The 22,948-nt window shown below is 48.4% G+C and overlaps 2 protein-coding genes across 3 annotated transcripts in view; both read right to left on the minus strand.

The window, feature by feature from the left end:
* LOC134984807 (oocyte zinc finger protein XlCOF6-like) overlaps window positions 1-20,686 on the minus strand; it is a 121,533-nt gene extending 100,847 nt beyond the window's left edge. The window contains exon 1 of the mRNA XM_063950289.1: window positions 20,641-20,686. The gene's annotated coding sequence lies outside the window, so the exon portion shown is untranslated. The remainder of the gene's footprint in view (window positions 1-20,640) is intronic.
* Window positions 1-20,711, minus strand: part of LOC134984809 (oocyte zinc finger protein XlCOF6-like) — a 41,768-nt gene extending 21,057 nt beyond the window's left edge. For both annotated transcript variants that reach the window (XM_063950292.1, XM_063950291.1), the window contains exons 1-5: window positions 20,641-20,711; window positions 9,735-9,918; window positions 9,400-9,478; window positions 9,181-9,282; window positions 8,389-9,024 (exon numbers count right to left, since the gene is read on the minus strand). In XM_063950292.1, coding sequence (XP_063806362.1) covers window positions 8,389-9,024; window positions 9,181-9,282; window positions 9,400-9,433 — 772 coding nt within the window. In that variant the 5' untranslated portion in view covers window positions 9,434-9,478; window positions 9,735-9,918; window positions 20,641-20,711. The remainder of the gene's footprint in view (window positions 1-8,388; window positions 9,025-9,180; window positions 9,283-9,399; window positions 9,479-9,734; window positions 9,919-20,640) is intronic.
* Between the last annotated feature and the right edge of the window lie 2,237 nt (window positions 20,712-22,948).

Genomic DNA, 22,948 nt, shown 5'->3' on the forward strand with positions numbered 1-22,948 from the left:
GTGAGTAAGATTAGCGACCCTAGTGGCCGACACAAACACCGGGCCCATCTAGGAGTGGCACTGCAGTGTCACGCAGGATGGCCCTTCCAAAAAACCCTCCCCAAACAGCACATGACGCAAAGAAAAAAAGAGGCGCAATGAGGTAGCTGACTGTGTGAGTAAGATTAGCGACCCTAGTGGCCGACACAAACACCGGGCCCATCTAGGAGTGGCACTGCAGTGTCACGCAGGATGTCCCTTCCAAAAAACCCTCCCCAAACAGCACATGACGCAAAGAAAAAAAGAGGCGCAATGAGGTAGCTGTGTGAGTAAGATTAGCGACCCTAGTGGCCGACACAAACACCGGGCACATCTAGGAGTGGCACTGCAGTGTCACGCAGGATGTCCCTTCCAAAAAACCCTCCCCAAACAGCACATGATGCAAAGAAAAAAAGAGGCGCAATGAGGTAGCTGTGTGAGTAAGATTAGCGACCCTAGTGGCCGACACAAACACCGGGCCCATCTAGGAGTGGCACTGCAGTGTCACGCAGGATGTCCCTTCCAAAAAACCCTCCCCAATCAGCACATGATGCAAAGAAAAAGAAAAGAAAAAAGAGGTGCAAGATGGAATTATCCTTGGGCCCTCCCACCCACCCTTATGTTGTATAAACAAAACAGGACATGCACACTTTAACCAACCCATCATTTCAGTGACAGGGTCTGCCACACGACTGTGACTGATATGACGGGTTGGTTTGGACCCCCCCCAAAAAAGAAGCAATTAATCTCTCCTTGCACAAACTGGCTCTACAGAGGCAAGATGTCCACCTCATCTTCACCCTCCGATATATCACCGTGTACATCCCCCTCCTCACAGATTATCAATTCGTCCCCACTGGAATCCACCATCTCAGCTCCCTGTGTACTTTGTGGAGGCAATTGCTGCTGGTCAATGTCTCCGCGGAGGAATTGATTATAATTCATTTTAATGAACATCATCTTCTCCACATTTTCTGGATGTAACTTCGTACGCCGATTGCTGACAAGGTGAGCGGCGGCACTAAACACTCTTTCGGAGTACACACTTGTGGGAGGGCAATTTAGGTAGAATAAAGCCAGTTTGTGCAAGGGCCTCCAAATTGCCTCTTTTTCCTGCCAGTATAAGTACGGACTGTGTGACGTGCCTACTTGGATGCGGTCACTCATATAATCCTCCACCATTCTATCAATGTTGAGAGAATCATATGCAGTGACAGTAGACGACATGTCCGTAATCGTTGTCAGGTCCTTCAGTCCGGACCAGATGTCAGCATCAGCAGTCGCTCCAGACTGCCCTGCATCACCGCCAGCGGGTGGGCTCGGAATTCTGAGCCTTTTCCTCGCACCCCCAGTTGCGGGAGAATGTGAAGGAGGAGATGTTGACAGGTCGCGTTCCGCTTGACTTGACAATTTTGTCACCAGCAGGTCTTTCAACCCCAGCAGACCTGTGTCTGCCGGAAAGAGAGATCCAAGGTAGGCTTTAAATCTAGGATCGAGCACGGTGGCCAAAATGTAGTGCTCTGATTTCAACAGATTGACCACCCGTGAATCCTTGTTAAGCGAATTAAGGGCTGCATCCACAAGTCCCACATGCCTAGCGGAATCGCTCCGTGTTAGCTCCTCCTTCAATGCCTCCAGCTTCTTCTGCAAAAGCCTGATGAGGGGAATGACCTGACTCAGGCTGGCAGTGTCTGAACTGACTTCACGTGTGGCAAGTTCAAAGGGCATCAGAACCTTGCACAACGTTGAAATCATTCTCCACTGCACTTGAGACAGGTGCATTCCACCTACTATATCGTGCTCAATTGTATAGGCTTGAATGGCCTTTTGCTGCTCCTCCAACCTCTGAAGCATATAGAGGGTTGAATTCCACCTCGTTACCACTTCTTGCTTCAGATGATGGCAGGGCAGGTTCAGTAGTTTTTGGTGGTGCTCCAGTTTTCTGTACGTGGTGCCTGTACGCCGAAAGTGTCCCGCAATTCTTCTGGCCACCGACAGCATCTCTTGCACGCCCCTGTCGTTTTTTAAAAAATTCTGCACCACCAAATTCAAGGTATGTGCAAAACATGGGACGTGCTGGAATTGGCCCAGATTTAATGCACACACAATATTGCTGGCGTTGTCCGATGCCACAAATCCACAGGAGAGTCCAATTGGGGTAAGCCATTCCGCGATGATCTTCCTCAGTTGCCGTAAGAGGTTTTCAGCTGTGTGCGTATTCTGGAAAGCGGTGATACAAAGCGTAGCCTGCCTAGGAAAGAGTTGGCGTTTGCGAGATGCTGCTACTGGTGCCGCCGCTGCTGTTCTTGCGGCGGGAGTCCATACATCTACCCAGTGGGCTGTCACAGTCATATAGTCCTGACCCTGCCCTGCTCCACTTGTCCACATGTCCGTGGTTAAGTGGACATTGGGTACAGCTGCATTTTTTAGGACACTGGTGACTCTTTTTCTGAGGTCTGTGTACATTTTCGGTATCGCCTGCCTAGAGAAATGGAACCTAGATGGTATTTGGTACCGGGGACACAGTACCTCCAACAAGTCTCTAGTTGGCTCTGCAGTAATGATGGATACCGGAACCACGTTTCTCACCACCCAGGATGCCAAGGCCTCAGTTATCCGCTTTGCAGTAGGATGACTGCTGTGATATTTCATCTTCCTCGCAAAGGACTGTTGAACAGTCAATTGCTTACTGGAAGTAGTACAAGTGGGCTTACGACTTCCCCTCTGGGATGACCATCGACTCCCAGCGGCAACAACAGCAGCGCCAGCAGCAGTAGGCGTTACACGCAAGGATGCATCGGAGGAATCCCAGGCAGGAGAGGACTCGTCAGAATTGCCAGTGACATGGCCTGCAGGACTATTGGCATTCCTGGGGAAGGAGGAAATTGACACTGAGGGAGTTGGTGGGGTGGTTTGCGTGAGCTTGGTTACAAGAGGAAGGGATTTACTGGTCAGTGGACTGCTTCCGCTGTCACCCAAAGTTTTTGAACTTGTCACTGACTTATTATGAATGCGCTGCAGGTGACGTATAAGGGAGGATGTTCCGAGGTGGTTAACGTCCTTACCCCTACTTATTACAGCTTGACAAAGGGAACACACGGCTTGACACCTGTTGTCCGCATTTCTGGTGAAATACCTCCACACCGAAGAGCTGATTTTTTTTGTATTTTCACCTGGCATGTCAACGGCCATATTCCTCCCACGGACAACAGGTGTCTCCCCGGGTGCCTGACTTAAACAAACCACCTCACCATCAGAATCCTCCTGGTCAATTTCCTCCCCAGCGCCAGCAACACCCATATCCTCCTCATCCTGGTGTACTTCAACACTGACATCTTCAATCTGACTATCAGGAACTGGACTGCGGGTGCTCCTTCCAGCACTTGCAGGGGGCGTGCAAATGGTGGAAGGCGCATGCTCTTCACGTCCAGTGTTGGGAAGGTCAGGCATCGCAACCGACACAATTGGACTCTCCTTGTGGATTTGGGATTTCAAAGAACGCACAGTTCTTTGCGGTGCTTTTGCCAGCTTGAGTCTTTTCAGTTTTCTAGCGAGAGGCTGAGTGCTTCCATCCTCATGTGAAGCTGAACCACTAGCCATGAACATAGGCCAGGGCCTCAGCCGTTCCTTGCCACTCCGTGTGGTAAATGGCATATTGGCAAGTTTACGCTTCTCCTCCGACAATTTTATTTTAGGTTTTGGAGTCCTTTTTTTACTGATATTTGGTGTTTTGGTTTTGACATGCTCTGTACTATGCCATTGGGCATCGGCCTTGGCAGACGACGTTGCTGGCATTTCATCGTCTCGGCCATGACTAGTGGCAGCAGCTTCAGCACGAGGTGGAAGTGGATCTTGATCTTTCCCTAATTTTGGAACCTCAACATTTTTGTTCTCCATATTTTAATAGGCACAACTAAAAGGCACCTCAGGTAAACAATGGAGATGGATGGATTGGATACTAGTATACAATTATGGACGGGCTGCCGAGTGCCGACACAGAGGTAGCCACAGCCGTGAACTACCGCACTGTACTGTGTCTGCTGCTAATATATAGACTGGTTGATAAAGAGATAGTATACTCGTAACTAGTATGTATGTATAAAGAAAGAAAAAAAAACCACGGTTAGGTCACTGGTATATACAATTATGGACGGGCTGCCGAGTGCCGACACAGAGGTAGCCACAGCCATGAACTACCGCACTGTACTGTGTCTGCTGCTAATATATAGACTGGTTGATAAAGAGATAGTATACTCGTAACTAGTATGTATGTATAAAGAAAGAAAAAAAAACCACGGTTAGGTGGTATATACAATTATGGACGGGCTGCCGAGTGCCGACACAGAGGTAGCCACAGCCGTGAACTACCGCACTGTACTGTGTCTGCTGCTAATATATAGACTGGTTGATAAAGAGATAGTATACTCGTAACTAGTATGTATGTATAAAGAAAGAAAAAAAAACCACGGTTAGGTCACTGGTATATACAATTATGGACGGGCTGCCGAGTGCCGACACAGAGGTAGCCACAGCCGTGAACTACCGCACTGTACTGTGTCTGCTGCTAATATATAGACTGGTTGATAAAGAGATAGTATACTCGTAACTAGTATGTATGTATAAAGAAAGAAAAAAAAACCACGGTTAGGTCACTGGTATATACAATTATGGACGGGCTGCCGAGTGCCGACACAGAGGTAGCCACAGCCGTGAACTACCGCACTGTACTGTGTCTGCTGCTAATATATAGACTGGTTGATAAAGAGATAGTATACTCGTAACTAGTATGTATGTATAAAGAAAGAAAAAAAAACCACGGTTAGGTCACTGGTATATACAATTATGGACGGGCTGCCGAGTGCCGACACAGAGGTAGCCACAGCCGTGAACTACCGCACTGTACTGTGTCTGCTGCTAATATATAGACTGGTTGATAAAGAGATAGTATACTCGTAACTAGTATGTATGTATAAAGAAAGAAAAAAAAAACACGGTTAGGTCACTGGTATATACAATTATGGACGGGCTGCGGAGTGCCGACACAGAGGTAGCCACAGCCGTGAACTACCGCACTGTACTGTGTCTGCTGCTAATATATAGACTGGTTGATAAAGAGATAGTATACTCGTAACTAGTATGTATGTATAAAGAAAGAAAAAAAAACCACGGTTAGGTGGTATATACAATTATGGACGGGCTGCCGAGTGCCGACACAGAGGTAGCCACAGCCGTGAACTACCGCACTGTACTGTGTCTGCTGCTAATATATAGACTGGTTGATAAAGAGATAGTATACTCGTAACTAGTATGTATGTATAAAGAAAGAAAAAAAAACCACGGTTAGGTCACTGGTATATACAATTATGGACGGGCTGCCGAGTGCCGACACAGAGGTAGCCACAGCCGTGAACTACCGCACTGTACTGTGTCTGCTGCTAATATATAGACTGGTTGATAAAGAGATAGTATACTCGTAACTAGTATGTATGTATAAAGAAAGAAAAAAAAACCACGGTTAGGTCACTGGTATATACAATTATGGACGGGCTGCCGAGTGCCGACACAGAGGTAGCCACAGCCGTGAACTACCGCACTGTACTGTGTCTGCTGCTAATATAGACTGGTTGATAAAGAGATAGTATACTACTAATATTATATACTGGTGGTCAGGTCACTGGTCACTAGTCACACTGGCAGTGGCACTCCTGCAGCAAAAGTGTGCACTGTTTAATTTTAATATAATATTATGTACTCCTGGCTCCTGCTATAACCTATAACTGGCACTGCAGTAGTGCTCCCCAGTCTCCCCCACAATTATAAGCTGTGTGAGCTGAGCAGTCAGACAGATAAATAATATATATAGATGATGCAGCACACTGGCCTGAGCCTGAGCAGTGCACACAGATATGGTATGTGACTGAGTCACTGTGTGCTGTGTATCGCTTTTTTCAGGCAGAGAACGGATTATAAATAAAAGTGGTGGTCACTGGTCACTATCAGCAAAACTCTGCACTGTACACTACTGAGTACTCCTAATGCTCCCCAAAATTAGTAAATCAAGTGTCTAAACGGAGAGGACGCCAGCCACGTCCTCTCCCTATCAATCTCAATGCACGTGTGAAAATGGCGGCGACGCGCGGCTCCTTATATAGAATCCGAGTCTCGCGATAGAATCCGAGCCTCGCGAGAATCCGACAGCGTCATGATGACGTTCGGGCGCGCTCGGGTTAACCGAGCAAGGCGGGAAGATCCGAGTCGCTCGGACTCGTGAAAAAAAACATGAAGTTCTGGCGGGTTCGGATTCAGAGAAACCGAACCCGCTCATCTCTAGTTTATACCAATGCTCTAGAACGGGCGGGAGAGTGCAGATGACTCTGCAGCACCGACTGATCAAACATGAGGTCCTCCTCAGCCAGGGTATCAAACTTGTAAAACTTCACAAAGGTGTTTGAACCCGATCAAGTAGCAGCTCGCCAAAGTTGTAATGCCGAAACCCCTCGGGCAGCCGCCCAGGATGAGATCACCTTTCTGGTAGAATGAGCTTTCACCGATTTCGGTAACGGCAACCCTGCCGTAGAATGAGCCTGCTGAATCGTATTACAGATCCAGCGTGCAATAGTCTGCTTGGAAGCAGGAATCCCAATCTTGTGAGCACACAGGACAAACAGAGCCTCTGTTTTCCTAATCTGCACCGTTCTGGCGACATAGATTTTCAAAGCTCTGACCACATTGAGACTTCGATTCCGCCAAGGCATCAGTAGCCACTGGCACCACAATAGGCTGGTTTACGTGAAATGAGGAAACCACTTTTGGTAGAAATTGCTGATGAGTTCTCAACTCCGCTCTATCAGCATGGAAGATTAAATAGGGTCTTTTGTGAGACAAAGCCGCCAATTCAGAAACTCACCTTTATGACGCCAAGGCCAACAACATGACTACTTTCCAAGTAAGGAATTTTAACTCAACCTTACGTAAAGGTTCAAACCAAGGAGATTGCAGGAACTGAAACACCACATTAAGATCCCATGGTTTCACTGGGGGCCCAAATGGAGGTTGGATGTGCAGCACACCCGACGAAGGTCTGAACTTCCGGAAGGTAGGGCAATTCTTTCTGAAAGAAAATTGATAAGGCTGAAATTTGTTCCGCTCTGGCGGTTTACGTACGCCACTGCTGTTATGTTGTCTGATTGAATCAAGACGGGCAGACCGCGAAGATATTCCGCTTGCAGAATGCCGTTGTAAATGGCCCTTAATTGCAGAATGTTTATGTGCAGACAAGCTTCCTGGCTTGACCATTTTCCCTGAAAGTTTCACCCCTGTGTGACTGCTCCCCAGCCTCGGAGACTTGCATCTGTGGTTAACAGGATCCAATCCTGAATCCCGAACCTGCATCCCTCCAGAAGGTGAGAACTGTGCAGCCACCACAGAAAGAAGATCCTGGTCCTGGAAGATAGGAGTATTTTCCGGTGCATGTCCAGGTGAGACCCGGACCACTTGTCCAGCAGGTCCCACTGAAGCACCCCTTGCATGGAACCTGCCATACAGAATGGCTTCGTAGGCCACCACCATCTTGCCCAGCAATCGAGTGCATGGAAGAACTGACACTTTTGCCGGTTTCAGAATCTGTTTTACCATGTTCTGTATTTCCAGAGCCTTTTCCACTGGAAGAAAAACTCTCCGTAATTCTGTATTCAGAATCATACCCAGGAACGACAGGCGTGTCGTCGGATCCAACTGCCGTCTTCTGCCATCACTAAAGTCTTCTGATCTTCCTTTACTCATCCGGCTTCTGTCTTCTGGCTCTGTGAGGGGGGTGACGGCGCGGCTCCGGGAACAAGCAGCTAGGTGCACCAAGTGATCTGAACCTCTGGAGCTAATGGTGTCCAGTAGCCTAAGAAGCAGAGCCCTTAAACGCACAGAAGTAGATCCTGCTTCTCCCCCCTCACTCCCACGATGCAGAGAGCCTGTAGCCAGCAGGTCTCCCTGAAAATTATAAACCTAAATAAAGTCTTTTTTCTGAGAAACCGTGGAGAGCTCCTAAGTGTATCCAGTCTCGCTGGGCACAGAATCTAACTGGAGTCTGGAGGAGGGGCATAGAGGGAGGAGCTAGTTCACACCCCTTTTAAAGTCTTAAAGTGCCCATGTCTCCTGCGGATCCCGTCTTTACCCCATGGTTCTCAAAGCGTCCCCAGCATCCTCTAGGACGTATGAGAAAACTCTCTACATGTGGTATTTGTCATGGATAGCCTTGTGTTAGAAACACCCAACTGAGAACAGGGCTGATGGCAGAGGAGGGTGTAGGATAAGAGATTGCTGTAGTGACTGAGCAATGAGAATATGTGACTTCTGTAATAAGTGTTTATTACTCACCTGTGCTGATATCTGTAGGGATCTCCTCCTCCTTACACAGCTGATCACCCCTCACATACGTCTCTTCTTCTCCCTCTATATCTTCTGCCTTCATATCAGTCACATACGTCTCTTCTTCTCCCTCTATATCTTCTACCTTTATATCAGTCACATACGTCTCTTCTTCTCCCTCTTTATCTTCTGCCTTTATATCAGTCACATACGTCTCTTCTTCTCCCTCTGTATCTTCTGCATTTATATCAGTCACATACGTCTCTTCTTCTCCTTCTGTATCTTCTGCCTTTATATCAGTCACATACGTCTCTTCTTCTCCCTCTATATCTTCTGCCTTTATATCAGTCACATACGTCTCTTCTTCTCCCTCTATATCTTCTGCCTTTATATCAGTCACATACGTCTCTTCTTCTCCCTCTATATCTTCTGCCTTTATATAAGTCACATACGTCTCTTCTTCTCCCTCTATATCTTCTCCCTTTATATCAGTCACATACGTCTCTTCTTCTCCCTCTATATCTTCTGCCTTTATATCAGTCATATACGTCTCTTCTTCTCCCTCTATATCTTCTGCCTTCATATCAGTCACATACGTCTCTTCTTCTACCTCTGTACCTTCTATTTTAATATCAGACAGACGTTCTACCTAAAAAACAAACAAACACTATTATAATATTTGCATACAGTCAGATTAAACTGAGGTGAAACAGTATAACATCAGTGTATAAGACACACATCTTCTCTACAGATCATATAGTGACAGTCACTTTAGTATATGGGTGAGACCCTAAATCCCACCTACCTGATCCTCCTGTGGGGTCCTGTGGTTCTCCTCTGTACAATACTGGGAATACAGAGGACGGAGACATCTCTCTGGGGTATCTCTGTTACTGGGCCCATCTGTAGGAGACACACAGTGACTGAGTACAGTGTATATATGTGATTATCAGATGATGTGTGTATATAGGGCCCCCATACCTGCTCTCCCCTGTACAATACATGACAGTCTCCTCTTACCCAGTGATGTGAGGGGCCAGTGATTCTCCATCATCACGTCCTTGTATAGACCCCTGTGTTCCTCTATATACTCCCCCTCCTGCATGGAGACATAGACAGTGACATCCTGACACCTTATAGGAACCTGACACACACAGTGATACAGTCATCACCCAGACACGTCCCCTGGTGTTACTGTATAATGCCCCATTCCCAGCAGTCACCTCTCCAGTCACCACCCAGACACGTCCCCTGGTGTTACTGTATAATGCCCCATTCCCAGCAGTCACCTCTCCAGTCATCACCCAGACACGTCCCCTGGTGTTACTGTATAATGTCCCATTCCCAGCAGTCACCTCTCCAGTCAGCAGCTGAATGATCTTGTTGGTGAGTTCCAGGATCTTCTGGTCAATGTGTCATGTGTCAGTGAGTGAGGTGGAGGCACCGAGATGAGGCTCTGGGTCTTTCTTCTTCCTGACACACGGGGATGGCTGCTCGGTGTCTCACACTCACCGGATATCTTCTTCACTACTGTGTAACCTTGCGAAAATAAGATTTTACTTAGCGGTAAATCTATTTCTCGTAGTCCGTAGTGGATGCTGGGGACTCCGTGAGGACCATGGGGAATAGACGGGCTCCGCAGGAGACATGGGCACTTTAAGAAAGCTTTGGATTCTGAGTGTGCACTGGCTCCTCCCTCTATGTCCCTCCTCCAGACCTCAGTTAGAGAAACTGTGCCCGGAAGAGCTGACAGTACAAGGAAAGGATTTTGGAATCCAGGGCAAGACTCATCCAGCCACACCAATCATACCGTATCACTTGTGATAAACTTACCCAGTTAACAGTATGAACAACAATAGAGCATCAGATCAACCCTGATGCAACTATAACATAACCCTTATGTAAGCAATAACAATATACAAGCATTGCAGAAGAAGTCCGCACTTGGGACGGGCGCCCAGCATCCACTACTGACTACAAGAAATAGATTTACCGGTAAGTAAAATCTTATTTTCTCTAACGTCCTAGTGGATGCTGGGGACTCCGTAAGGACCATGGGGATTATACCAAAGCTCCCAAACAGGCGGGAGAGTGCGGATGACTTTGCAGCACCGAATGAGAGAACTCCAGGTCCTCCTCAGCCAGGATATCAAACTTGTAGAACTTTGCAAAAGTGTTTGCCCCTGACCAAGTAGCCGCTCGGCACAGCTGTAATGCCGAGACCCCTCGGGCAGCCGCCCAAGAAGAGCCCACCTTCCTTGTGGAATGGGCTTTTACCGATTTTGGCATCGGCAATCCAGCCGCAGAATGAGCCTGCTGAATCGTGTTACAGATCCAGCGAGCAATAGTTTGCTTTGAAGCAGGAGCACCCAGCTTGTTGGATGCATACAGGATAAACAGCGACTCAGTTTTCCTGACTCTAGCCGTTCTGGCTACATAAACCTTCAAAGCCCGGACTACGTCAAGTAACTCGGAATCCTCCAAGTCACGAGTAGCCACAGGCACCACAATAGGTTGGTTTATATAAAAAGATGACACCACTTTTGGCAGGAATTGTGAACGTGTCTGCAATTCCGCTCTGTCCATATGGAAAACCAGATAGGGGCTTTTATGTGACAAAGCCGCTAATTCTGACACACGCCTAGCCGAAGCCAAGGCTAATAGCAAGACCACCTTCCACGTGAGATATTTTAACTCCACGGTTTTAAGTGGTTCAAACCAATGTAACTTTAGGAAACTCAACACCACGTTAAGATCCCAAGGTGCCACTGGTGGCACAAAAGGTGGCTGAATATGCAGCACTCCCTTTACAAATGTCTGAACTTCAGGCAGAGAAGCCAGTTCTTTTTTTAAAGAAAATAGACAGGGCCGAAAACTGGACCTTAATGGAACCCAATTTCAGGCCCAAGACACTCCTGACTGCAGGAAGTGAAGGAAACTGCCCAGCTGGAATTCCTCCGCGGGGGCCTTCCTAGCCTCACACCAAGCAACATATTTTCGCCATATACGGTGATAATGTTTCGCTGTCACGTCCTTCCTAGCCTTGATCAGCGTAGGAATGACTTTATCCGGAATGCATTTTTCTGTTAGGAGCCGGCGTTCAACCGCCATGCTGTCAAACGCAGCCGCGGTAAGTCTTGGAACAGACAGGGCCCCTGTTGCAACAAGTCCTGTCTTAGAGGCAGAGGCCATGGGTCCTCTGTGAGCATCTCTTGCAGATCTGGATACCAAGTCCTTCTTGGCCCATCCGGAACAAAGAGTATTGTTCTCACTCGACTTTTCCTTATAATTCTCAGCACCTTGGGTATGAGAGGAAGAGGAGGAAATACATAGACCGACGGGAACACCCACAGTGTCACCAGTGCGACCACAGCTATCGACTGAGGGTCTCTTGACCTGGCGCAATATCTCTGCAGCTTTTTGTTGAGGCTGGATGCCATCATGTCCACCTGTGGCAGTTCCCACCGACTTGCAATCAGCGTGAAGACTTCTTGATGAAGTCCCCACTCTCCCGCGTGGAGGTCGTGCCTGCCGAGGAAGTCTGCTTCCCAGTTGTCCACTCCCGGAATGAACACTGCTGACAGTGCGCGTACGTGATTCTCCACCCAGCGAAGAATTCTGGTGGCTTCTACCATCGCCACCCTGCTCCTTGTGCCGCCTTGGCGGTTTACATGAGCCACTGCGGTGATATTGTCTGACTGAATCATAACCGGTTGGTCGCGAAGCAGGGACTCCGCTTGACGTAGGGCGTTGTATATGGCCCTTAGATCCAGGATATTGATGTGAAGGCAAGTCTCCTGACTTGACCACAGCCCTTGGAAATATCTTACCTGTGTGACTGCCCCCCCCCCCCTCGGAGGTTTGCATCCGTGGTCACCAGGACCCAGTCCTGAATGCCGAATCTGCACTCTACAGCCACCACAGGAGAGAGACCCTGGCCCTGGGGGATAGGGTGATTAACCGATGCATCTGAAGATGTGATCCGGACCACTTGTCCAGTAAGTCCCACTGGAAGGTCCTCGCATGGAACCTGCCGAAGGGAATGGCCTCTTATGATGCCACCATCCTTCCCAGGACTCGAGAGCAGTGATGCACTAACACCTGTTTCAGTTTTAATAGATTCCTGACCAGTGTCACGAGCTCCTGAGCTCCCTCTATCGGAAGATAAACCCTTTTCTGGTCTGTGTCTAGGATCATGCCTAGGAGAGGCAGATGAGCTGTAGAAACCAACTGCGACTTTGGAATATATAGACTCCAGCCGCGTTGCCGTTATACTTCCAGAGAAAGTGATACGCTGTTCAGCAACTGCTCTCTTGATCTCGCTTTTATGAGGAGATCGTCCAAATACGTGATAATAGTGACACCTTGCTTCCGCAGAAGCACCATCATTTCCGCCATTACCTTGGTGAATATTCTCCAGGCCGTGGAGCGACCAAACGGCAACGTCTGAAATTGGTAATGACAATCCCGTACCACAATTCTGAGGAGGTACGCCTGATGAGGTAGATAAATAGGGACCTGAAGGTATGCATTCTTTATGTCCCGAGTCACCTTTCAGGCTTACAACGACCGCTCTTAGCGATTCCATCTTGAACTTGCACCTTTTCAGGTATATGTTCAGGGATTTTAAATTCAATATGGGTCTGACCGAACCGTCTGGTTTCGGGACTACAACATGGTCAAATAATAACCCCCTCCTTGTTGAAGGAGGGGAACCTTGACCACCACCTGCTGAAGATACTATTTGTGAATTGCAGTTAACACTGTTTCCCTCTCGTGGGGGGAAGCCGGCAGGGCCGTCGGTGAGGGGGCATCCTCTCAAAGTCCAGCTTGTATCCCTGAGACACAATATCTATTGCCCAGGGATCTAACAGGGAGTGAACCCACTTGTGGCTGAACTTTCGAAGGCGTGCCCCCATCGGGCCTAGCTCCGCCTGTGGAGCCCCAGCGACATGCGGTGGATTTTTGTAGAGGCCGGGGAGGACTTCTGTTCCTGGGAGCTAGCTGTGTTGTGCAGCTTCTTTTCTCTTCCCCCGCCTCTGGCAAGAAAGGACGCACCTCGGACTTTCTTGTCTCTATTCGAAAGGCTGCATTTGATAATGTCGTGCTTTTCTAGGCTGTGCAGGGATATAAGGCAAAACATCAGAATTACCAGCTATAGCTGTGGAGACCAGGTCCGAGAACCCTTCTCCACACAATCCTCAGCCTTCCATATGCCTCTTAAGTCGGCATCATCTGTCCATTGCATATTGTGCAGGACCCGTCAAGCAGAAATCGACATAGCTTTGACTCTAGGACCCAGTATACTCATGTCTCTATGGGCATGCTTTATATATACATATCTCTTAAGACAGCATCTTTAATATATATATATATATATATATCTATATACATACTAGGGTCTCAATCTCTGCTGATAAGGTACCTGTCCACGCTGCCACAGCGCTATAAACCCATGCCGACACAATCGCCGGTCTGAGTAGTATACTAGAATGTGCACGGTATCTGCAGGATCCCTGAGAATAGCTGTAACCTCAGGGCTGCCTTTTGTGACACCCTAGAGGAAGATTCCCATCGTATCCTGGCCCTAGTGGGGAAAGGATATTGCCCGAGAATTCTTTGTGGGAAGCTGCAGTCTCACGTCAGGAGATTCCCGCTCTTTTTCCTCATGAGAGGAGGGAAATTTACCTCAGCTTTCTTCCCCTTAGACATGTGTACCCTTGTGTCAGGGACAGATGAGTCATCAGTGATATGCAAATCATCTTTTATTACAATAAACATATATTGAATACTTTTCTGCCATTCTGGCTGTAACTTTGCATTATCGTAGTCGACACTGGAGTCAGACTCCGTGTCGATATCAGTGTCTATTATTTTGGATAGTGAGCATTGAGAGACTCTGAAGGTCTCTGCGACATAGGGACAGACATGGGTAGATTCCCTGTCTGTTCTCTAATCTTTTGTGCAATAAATTCACCTTAGCACTTAATTACACATATCCAAACAGGTGTCGGCGTTGTCGACGGAGACACCCTCTCACACACACATATTTGCTCCATCTCCTCCTTATGGGAGCCTCTTACCTCAGACATGTCGACACACACGTACCGACACACCGCACACTCAGGGAATGCTCATCTGAAGACAGTTCCCCCACAAGGCCATTTGGAGAGACAGAGAGAGAGTAAGCCAGCACACACCCCAGCGCTATTAACCCAGGAATAACACAGTAACTTAATGTTAACCCAGTAGCTGCTGTTTATATTGATTTTTGCGCCTAATTATGTGCCCCCCCTCTCTTTTTACCCTCTTCTACCGTGTAACTGCAGGGGAGAGACTGGGGAGCTTCCTCTCAGCGGTGCTGTGGAGAAAAAACATGGCGCTGGTGAGTGCTGAGGAAGAAGCCCCGCCCCCTCGACGGCGGGCTTCTGTCCCGCTTTCATGTACAATTTTGGCGGGGGCTCATGCATATATACAGTGCCCAACTGTATATTATGCAAACTTTTGCCAAAGAGGTCTCTAATTGCTGCCCAGGGCGCCCCCCCCCGCGCCCTGCACCCTTGCAGTGACCGGAGTATGTGGGTGTAGTGTGGGAGCAATGGCGCACAGCTGCAGTGCTGTGCGCTACCTCATATGAAGACTGGAGTCTTCTGCCGCCGATTTCGAAGTCTTCTTGCTTCTTTCACCCTGCTTCTGTCTTCCGGCTCTGCGAGGGGGACGGCGGCGCGGCTCCGGGATCGGACGACAAAGGGTGAGATCCTGTGTACGATCCCTCTGGAGCTAATGGTGTCCAGTAGCCTAAGAAGCAGGACCTATCTTCAGTGAGTAGGGCTGCTTCTCTCCCCTCAGTCCCACGATGCAGGGAGTCTGTTGCCAGCAAATCTCTCTGAAAATAAAAAACCTAACAAAATACTTTCTTATAGCAAGCTCACTAAGTAGCACCCAGCTCGTCCGGGCACAGATTCAAACTGAGGTCTGGAGGAGGGACATAGAGGGAGGAGCCAGAGCACACCAGAATCTAAATTCTTTCTTAAAGTGCCCATGTCTCCTGCGGAGCCCGTCTATTCCCCATGGTCCTTACGGAGTCCCCAGCATCCACTAGGACGTTAGAGAAAAGAAGAGGTCCAAGGACAGAACCTTGGGGGACACCTACAGTTAGTGGAAGTGAGGGGGAGGTGGAGTCATGAGACGAGACAGAGAAGGACTGGTCAGAGAGGTAGGACAGCCAGGAGAGGGCAGTATCACGCAGACCAATGTAGTGAAGGATTTGCAGTAGGAGGGTGGTCCACAGTGTCAAAAGCAGCAGAGAGATCAAGAAGAATAAGTAGAGAGTAGGATTTAGCAGCATGGAGGTCATTGCAGACTTTTGTAAGGGCAGTTTCAGTGGAGTGGACGGAACTCAGACTGGAATGGGTCAAGCAGTGAGTGTGAGGAACGAAAGGAAGTAAATATTATAACACAGGCCGCTCCCCCTGTAGAGTAGGATGCCACAGGCCGTTCCTCCCGTCAATTATGACAACACAGTCCACTCCCCCTGTGTATTATGACAACACAGGATGCTACCCCTGTATATTATGACAGCACAGGCTGCTTCCCCTGTATACTATGACAGCACAGGATGCTACCCCTGTATATTATGACAACACAGGCCGCTCACCCTGTATATTATGACAGCACAGGATGCTACCCCTGTATATTATGACAACACAGGCCGCTTACCCTGTATATTATGACAACACAGGCCGCTCCTCCTGTATATTATGACAACACAGGCTGCTCCCCTTGTATACTATGACAACACAGGATGCTACCCAGTGGTTGAAGTGGGGCGGTATACAGCGGTATGGTATACCGCCACTTCTTCCACTGACCCGGAAATGAAAGTGCAGCAGGAGGCGAGGGAAATGGCCATCCTGCTGCACATGTTGCTCCCGTCCCTGCTCGGCGGCTGTGTAGAGTGCCGTGCTAGCTCACCGCCGCCGCCAGGACAAATGAGTCAGGTTATGTTCCCCTGCTGTCACCCTCTCTCCCTGTCGTTACTGTCACTCTCTCCCTGCTGTCACTCTCTTTCTCTCTGCTGTCACTGTCGTCACTCTCTCTCCCTGTCGTCACTCTCTCTCCCTATCGTCACTCTTGCTGTCCCTGCTGTCACAATTTCAGCTCATTCAGTACAATGTGAATTTCGGCTTGTACCGTGTGCTATAAGGTGAAAGGGGCACCAGTACTAGATAATATAAGGGGTTCTACTACACTAGACATGCTCCCTTTTAAGTGACCACGCCCCCTTTTCTGGAGCGCGAGCGCGCGCATGATTGAGTCCTTGACTTTTGCATACCCCCATTTAAAAATTTCCACTTCGACCACTGATGCTACCCCTGTATATTATGACAACACAGGCCGCTCCTCTTGTATATTACGGCAACACAGGACACTGCCCCTATATACTATGACAGCACAGGATGTTACCCCTGTATATTATGACAACACAGGCTGCTCCCCCTGTATACTATGACAGCACAGGACGCTCCCCCTGTATATTATGACAACATAGGACACTCCTTCTGTATACTATGACAGCACAGGATGTTACACCTGTATACTATGACAACACAGGATGCTACCCCTGTATATTATGACAACACAGGACACTTCCCCTGTATACTATGACAGCACAGGACGCTCCCCCTGTATATTATGACAACACAGGCCGCTCCTCCTGTATACTATGACAGCACAGGCCGCTCCCCCTGTATATTATGACAACACAGGCCGCTCCCCCTGTATATTATGACAACCCAGGCCGCTACCCCTGTATATTATGACAACACAGGTCGCTCCCCCTGTATACTATGACAGCACTGGATGCTACCCCTGTATATTATGACAACACAGGCCACTCCCCCTGTATACTATGACAGCACAGGATGCTACCCCTGTACACTATGACAACACAGGCCACTCCCCCTGTATTCTATGACAGCACAGGATGCTACCCCTGTACACTATGACAACACAGGCCACTCCCCCTGTATACTATGACAGCACAGGATGCTACCCCTGTATACTATGACAGCAAAGGAAGCTACCCCTGTATATTATGACAACACAGGTCGCTCCCCCTGTGTATTATGACAACAAAGGCCACTCCCCCTGTATACTATGACAGCACAGGATGCTACCCCTGTATATTATGACAACACAGGCCGCTTCCCCTGTATACTATGACAGCACAGGATGCTACTCCTGTATATTATGACAACACAGGCCGCTCCCCCTGTATATAATGACAGCACAGGATACACCTGTATACTATGACAGCAAAGAAAGCTACCCTTGTATATTATGACAACACAGGCCGCTCCCCTTGTATATAATGATAACACAGGATGCTACCCCTGTATATTATGACAGTACAGGACTCTACCCCTGTATATTATGACAACACAGGCCGCTCCCCCTGTATATAATGATAACACAGGACGCTCCTCCTGTATACTATGACAGCACAGGATGCTACCCCTGTATATTATGACAACACAGGCCGCTCACCCTGTATATTATGACAGCACAGGATGCTACCCCTGTATATTATGACAATACAGGCCGCTTACCCTGTATATTATGACAACACAGGCGCTCCTCCTGTATATTATGACAACACAGGCTGCTCCCCTTGTATACTATGACAACACAGGATGCTACCCAGTGGTTGAAGTGGGGCGGTATACAGCGGTATGGTATACCGCCACTTCTTCCACTGACCCGGAAATGAAAGTGCAGCAGGAGGCGAGGGAAATGGCCATCCTGCTGCACATGTTGCTCCCGTCCCTGCTCGGCGGTCGGCGGTTGTGTAGAGTGCCGTGCTAGCTCACCGCCGCCGCCAGGACAAATGAGTCAGGTTATGTTCCCCTGCTGTCACCCTCTCTCCCTGTCGTTACTGTCACTCTCTCCCTGCTGTCACTCTCTTTCTCTCTGCTGTCACTGTCGTCACTCTCTCTCCCTGTCGTCACTCTCTCTCCCTATCGTCACTCTTGCTGTCCCTGCTGTCACAATTTCAGCTCATTCAGTACAATGTGAATTTCAGCTCGTACCGTGTGCTATAAGGTGAAAGGGGCACCAGTACTAGATAATATAAGGGGTTCTACTACACTAGACATGCTCCCTTTTAAGTGACCACGCCCCCTTTTCTGGAGCGCGAGCGCATGATTGAGTCCTTGACTTTTGCATACCCCCATTTAAAAATTTCCACTTCGACCACTGATGCTACCCCTGCATATTATGACAACACAGGCCGCTCCTCTTGTATATTACGGCAACACAGGACACTCCCCCTGTATACTATGACAGCACAGGATGTTACCCCTGTATATTATGACAACACAGGCTGCTCCCCCTGTATACTATGACAGCACAGGACGCTCCCCCTGTATATTATGACAACATAGGACACTCCTTCTGTATACTATGACAGCACAGGATGTTACACCTGTATATTATGACAACACAGGATGCTACCCCTGTATATTATGACAACACAGGACACTTCCCCTGTATACTATGACAGCACAGGACGCTCCCCCTGTATATTATGACAACACAGGCCGCTCCTCCTGTATACTATGACAGCACAGGCCGCTCCCCCTGTATATTATGACAACACAGGCCGCTCCCCCTGTATATTATGACAACCCAGGCCGCTACCCCTGTATATTATGACAACACAGGTCGCTCCCCCTGTATACTATGACAGCACTGGATGCTACCCCTGTATATTATGACAACACAGGCCACTCCCCCTGTATACTATGACAGCACAGGATGCTACCCCTGTACACTATGACAACACAGGCCACTCCCCCTGTATACTATGACAGCACAGGATGCTACCCCTGTATACTATGACAGCAAAGGAAGCTACCCCTGTACATTATGACAACACAGGTCGCTCCCCCTGTGTATTATGACAACAAAGGCCACTCCCCCTGTATACTATGACAGCACAGGATGCTACCCCTGTATATTATGACAACACAGGCCGCTCCCCCTGTATACTATGACAGCACAGGATGCTACTCCTGTATATTATGACAACACAGGCCGCTCCCCCTGTATATAATGACAGCACAGGATACTACACCTGTATACTATGACAGCAAAGAAAGCTACCCTAGTATATTATGACAACACAGGCCGCTCCCCTTGTATATAATGATAACACAGGATGCTACCCCTGTATATTATGACAGTACAGGACGCTACCCCTGTATATTATGACAACACAGGCCGCTCCCCCTGTATATAATGATAACACAGGACGCTCCTCCTGTATTACTATGACAGCACAGGATGCTACCCCTGTATATTATGACAACACAGGCCACCCCTTCTGTATAGAAAGACAATACATGCCGCTCACCCTATATAATAATAGTAACAAGACACCACAGGCACCTCCACCTGTATAAAAGGGCAACACAGGTCGCTCCCCCTGTAGAGTAGGACAACACATAGCGCTCCCCTGTATAGTACAATGCCATTATATGTATAGAATTACGGTAACGGCGGGGTCTGCGCCACCTGTATTACAGTAACGGTGGGGTCTGCTCCACCTGTATTACGGTAACGGCGGGGTCTGCGCCACCTGTATTACGGTAACGGCGGGGTCTGCGCCACCTGTATTACGGTAACGGCGGGGTCTGCTCCACCTGCATTACGGTAACGACGGGGCCTGCGCCACCTGTATTACGGTAACGGCGGGGTCTGCGCCACCTGTATTGCGGTAACGGCGGGGTCTGCGCCACCTGTATTACGGTAACGGCGGGGCCTGCACCACCTGTATTACGGTAACGGCGGGCTCTGCGCCACCTGTATTACGGTAACGGCGGGGTCTGCGCCACCTGTATTATGGTAACGGCCGGGTTTGCGCCACCTGTATTACGGTAACGGCGGGGTCTGCGCCACCTGCATTACAGTAACGGCGGGGTCTGCGCCACCTGTATTACAGTAACGGCGGGATATGCGCCACCTGTATTACGGTAACGGCGGGGTCTGCGCCACCTGTATTAGGGTAACGGCGGGGTCTGCGCCACCTGTATTACGGTAATAGGACACTAGAGTGTCAGCCACCTGTACAGGGATAATGCAGCACCAGAGGCTGCTCCAGCTGCACTATAACATGGCACCAGAGGCTGCTCCCCCTGTAGTACAGAACCTGACACCAGAGCTGCTCAGCCTATAGAATAATAATAATAATATCATTACCTGCTGCCAGACACAGCAATGGCTGCTCTCTGCTCCTGCTGCCTTGTGGGAATGATAGAAGGAAGGAGGAGCTCAGACCAGGGGAAAATGGCCGCCGCTCCTGACGTCACTACACGGCCAGGGAACCTATTGCTGCTGCCGGACTGGTCTACAAGAAAATGGCCGCCGGCCTACTGCACTGAGGACATGTATAGTAATAATCGTTACAGAGGGCAGGGCTGTGGGCGGGGTGAAGGAGGGGAGGGGCCAGTAACCAGTAAGCAGCCTGTGCCAATCATGCCCTACTTCCGGACTGTGCGTTCCACCTTACTTCCGGACTTTGCGTTCCACATACAGGAAGTGAATTTTCATCGACTGTTGCAGCCTCCCAGTGTCCGTGGAGATCAGGTAATGGCGTCTTACTATACAGGGGGAGTAGCCTGTGGTGTCCTGTTGTTATTATTATTATACAGGTGGAGCAGCCTGTGGTGTCCTGTTATTATTATTATACAGGGGGAGCAGCCTGTGATGTCCTGTTATTATTATTATACAGGGGGAGCAGCTTGTGGTGTCCTGTTATTATTACTATACAGGGTGAGCAGCCTGTGGTGTCCTGATATTATTATTATTATTATTATTATTATTATACAGGGTGAGTAGCCTGTGGTGTCCTGTTATTATTACTATACATGGGGAGCAGCCTGTGTTGTCATGTTGTTATTATTATACAGGGGTAGCAGCCTATGGTGTCCTGTTGTTATTATTATACAGAGGGAGCGGCCTGTGGTGTCCTGTTGTTGTTGTTGTTATTATTATACAGAGGGAGCAGCCTGTGGTGTCCTGTTATTGTTATTATACAGGGGGAGCAGCCTGTGGTGTCCTGTTGTTGTTGTTGTTGTTATTATTATACAGGGAGAGCGGCCAGTGGTGTCTTGTTATTATTATTATACAGGGGGAGCGGCCTATGGTGTCCTGTTGTTGTTATTATTATTATTATTATACAGAGGGAGCGGCCTGTGGTGTCCTGTTGTTATTAGTGTTTTACAGGGGGAGCAGGTTTTTGTGTACGGTTGTTATTATTATACAGGAACAGCAGCTTGTGGTGTCCTGGTATTATTATTATACATTGGGAGTGGTGGTGATGTCCTACAATACTGGAGGAATGGCCTGAGGCGTCCTGCTTTTAAAGACATCCGTTATTATTTTTATACTGGGGTGCAGCCTTTAGTGTCGTTATTATTATTATTGTTATTATTGTTATTATTAATTTTATTATATGTAATTGTGGGGATTGAAAATACTGCTCAGTATGAAGCAAATGTATATCACACACCTGGGAGCGTCACAGTGACATCACTTATATCTATCGTAATAATACCGGGACATGACTGGGGAGGTGAGGGGATCTGGGAGCGTCACAGTGACATCACTTATATCTATAGTACTAATACAGGGACATGACTGGGGAGGTGAGGGGATCTGGGAGCGTCACAGTGACATCACTTATGTCTATAGTAATAATACAGGGACATGACTGGGGAGGTGAGGGGATCTGGGAGTGTCACAGTGACATCACTTATATCTATAGTTATAATACAGGAACATGACTGGGGAGGAGAGGGGATCTGGGAGTGTAACAGTGACATCACTTATATCTCTAGTAATAATACAGGAACATGACTGGGGAGGTGACGGTATCTGAGATCGTCACAGTGACGTCACATATCTATAGTAATAATACAGGGACATGACTGAGGAGGTGAGGGGATCTAGGAATGTCACAGTGACATCACTTATATATATAGTAATAATACAGAGACATGACTGGGGAGGTGAGGGGATCTGGGAATGTCACAGTAACATCACATATCTGTAGTAATAATACAGGGCCATGACTGGGGAGGTGAGGGGAACTGGGAGACGTCACTTATATTTATAGTAATAATACAGGGACATGACTGGCGAGGTGAGGGGAACTGGGAGACGTCACTTATATCTATAGTAATAATACAGGGACATGACTGGTGAGGTGAGGGGAACTGGGAGTGTCACAGTGACGTCACTTATATCCATAGTAATAATACAGGGACATGACTGGGAGGTGATAGGATCTGGGAATGTCACAGTGACATCACATATCTATAGTAATAATACAGGGACATTACTGGCGAGGTGAGGGGATCTGGGAGCGTCACAATAACGTCACTTCTATCTATAGTAATAATACAGGAACATGACTGGGGTCTGAGGAGACTTGGGAGTACAGTAGCACCGGGGGATGTGTCTGGGTGATGACTGGAGAGGTGACTGCTGGGAATGGGGCATTATA

The sequence above is a fragment of the Pseudophryne corroboree genome, assembly GCF_028390025.1.
Source record: "Pseudophryne corroboree isolate aPseCor3 chromosome 3 unlocalized genomic scaffold, aPseCor3.hap2 SUPER_3_unloc_82, whole genome shotgun sequence".
Lineage (NCBI taxonomy): Eukaryota > Metazoa > Chordata > Amphibia > Anura > Myobatrachidae > Pseudophryne > Pseudophryne corroboree.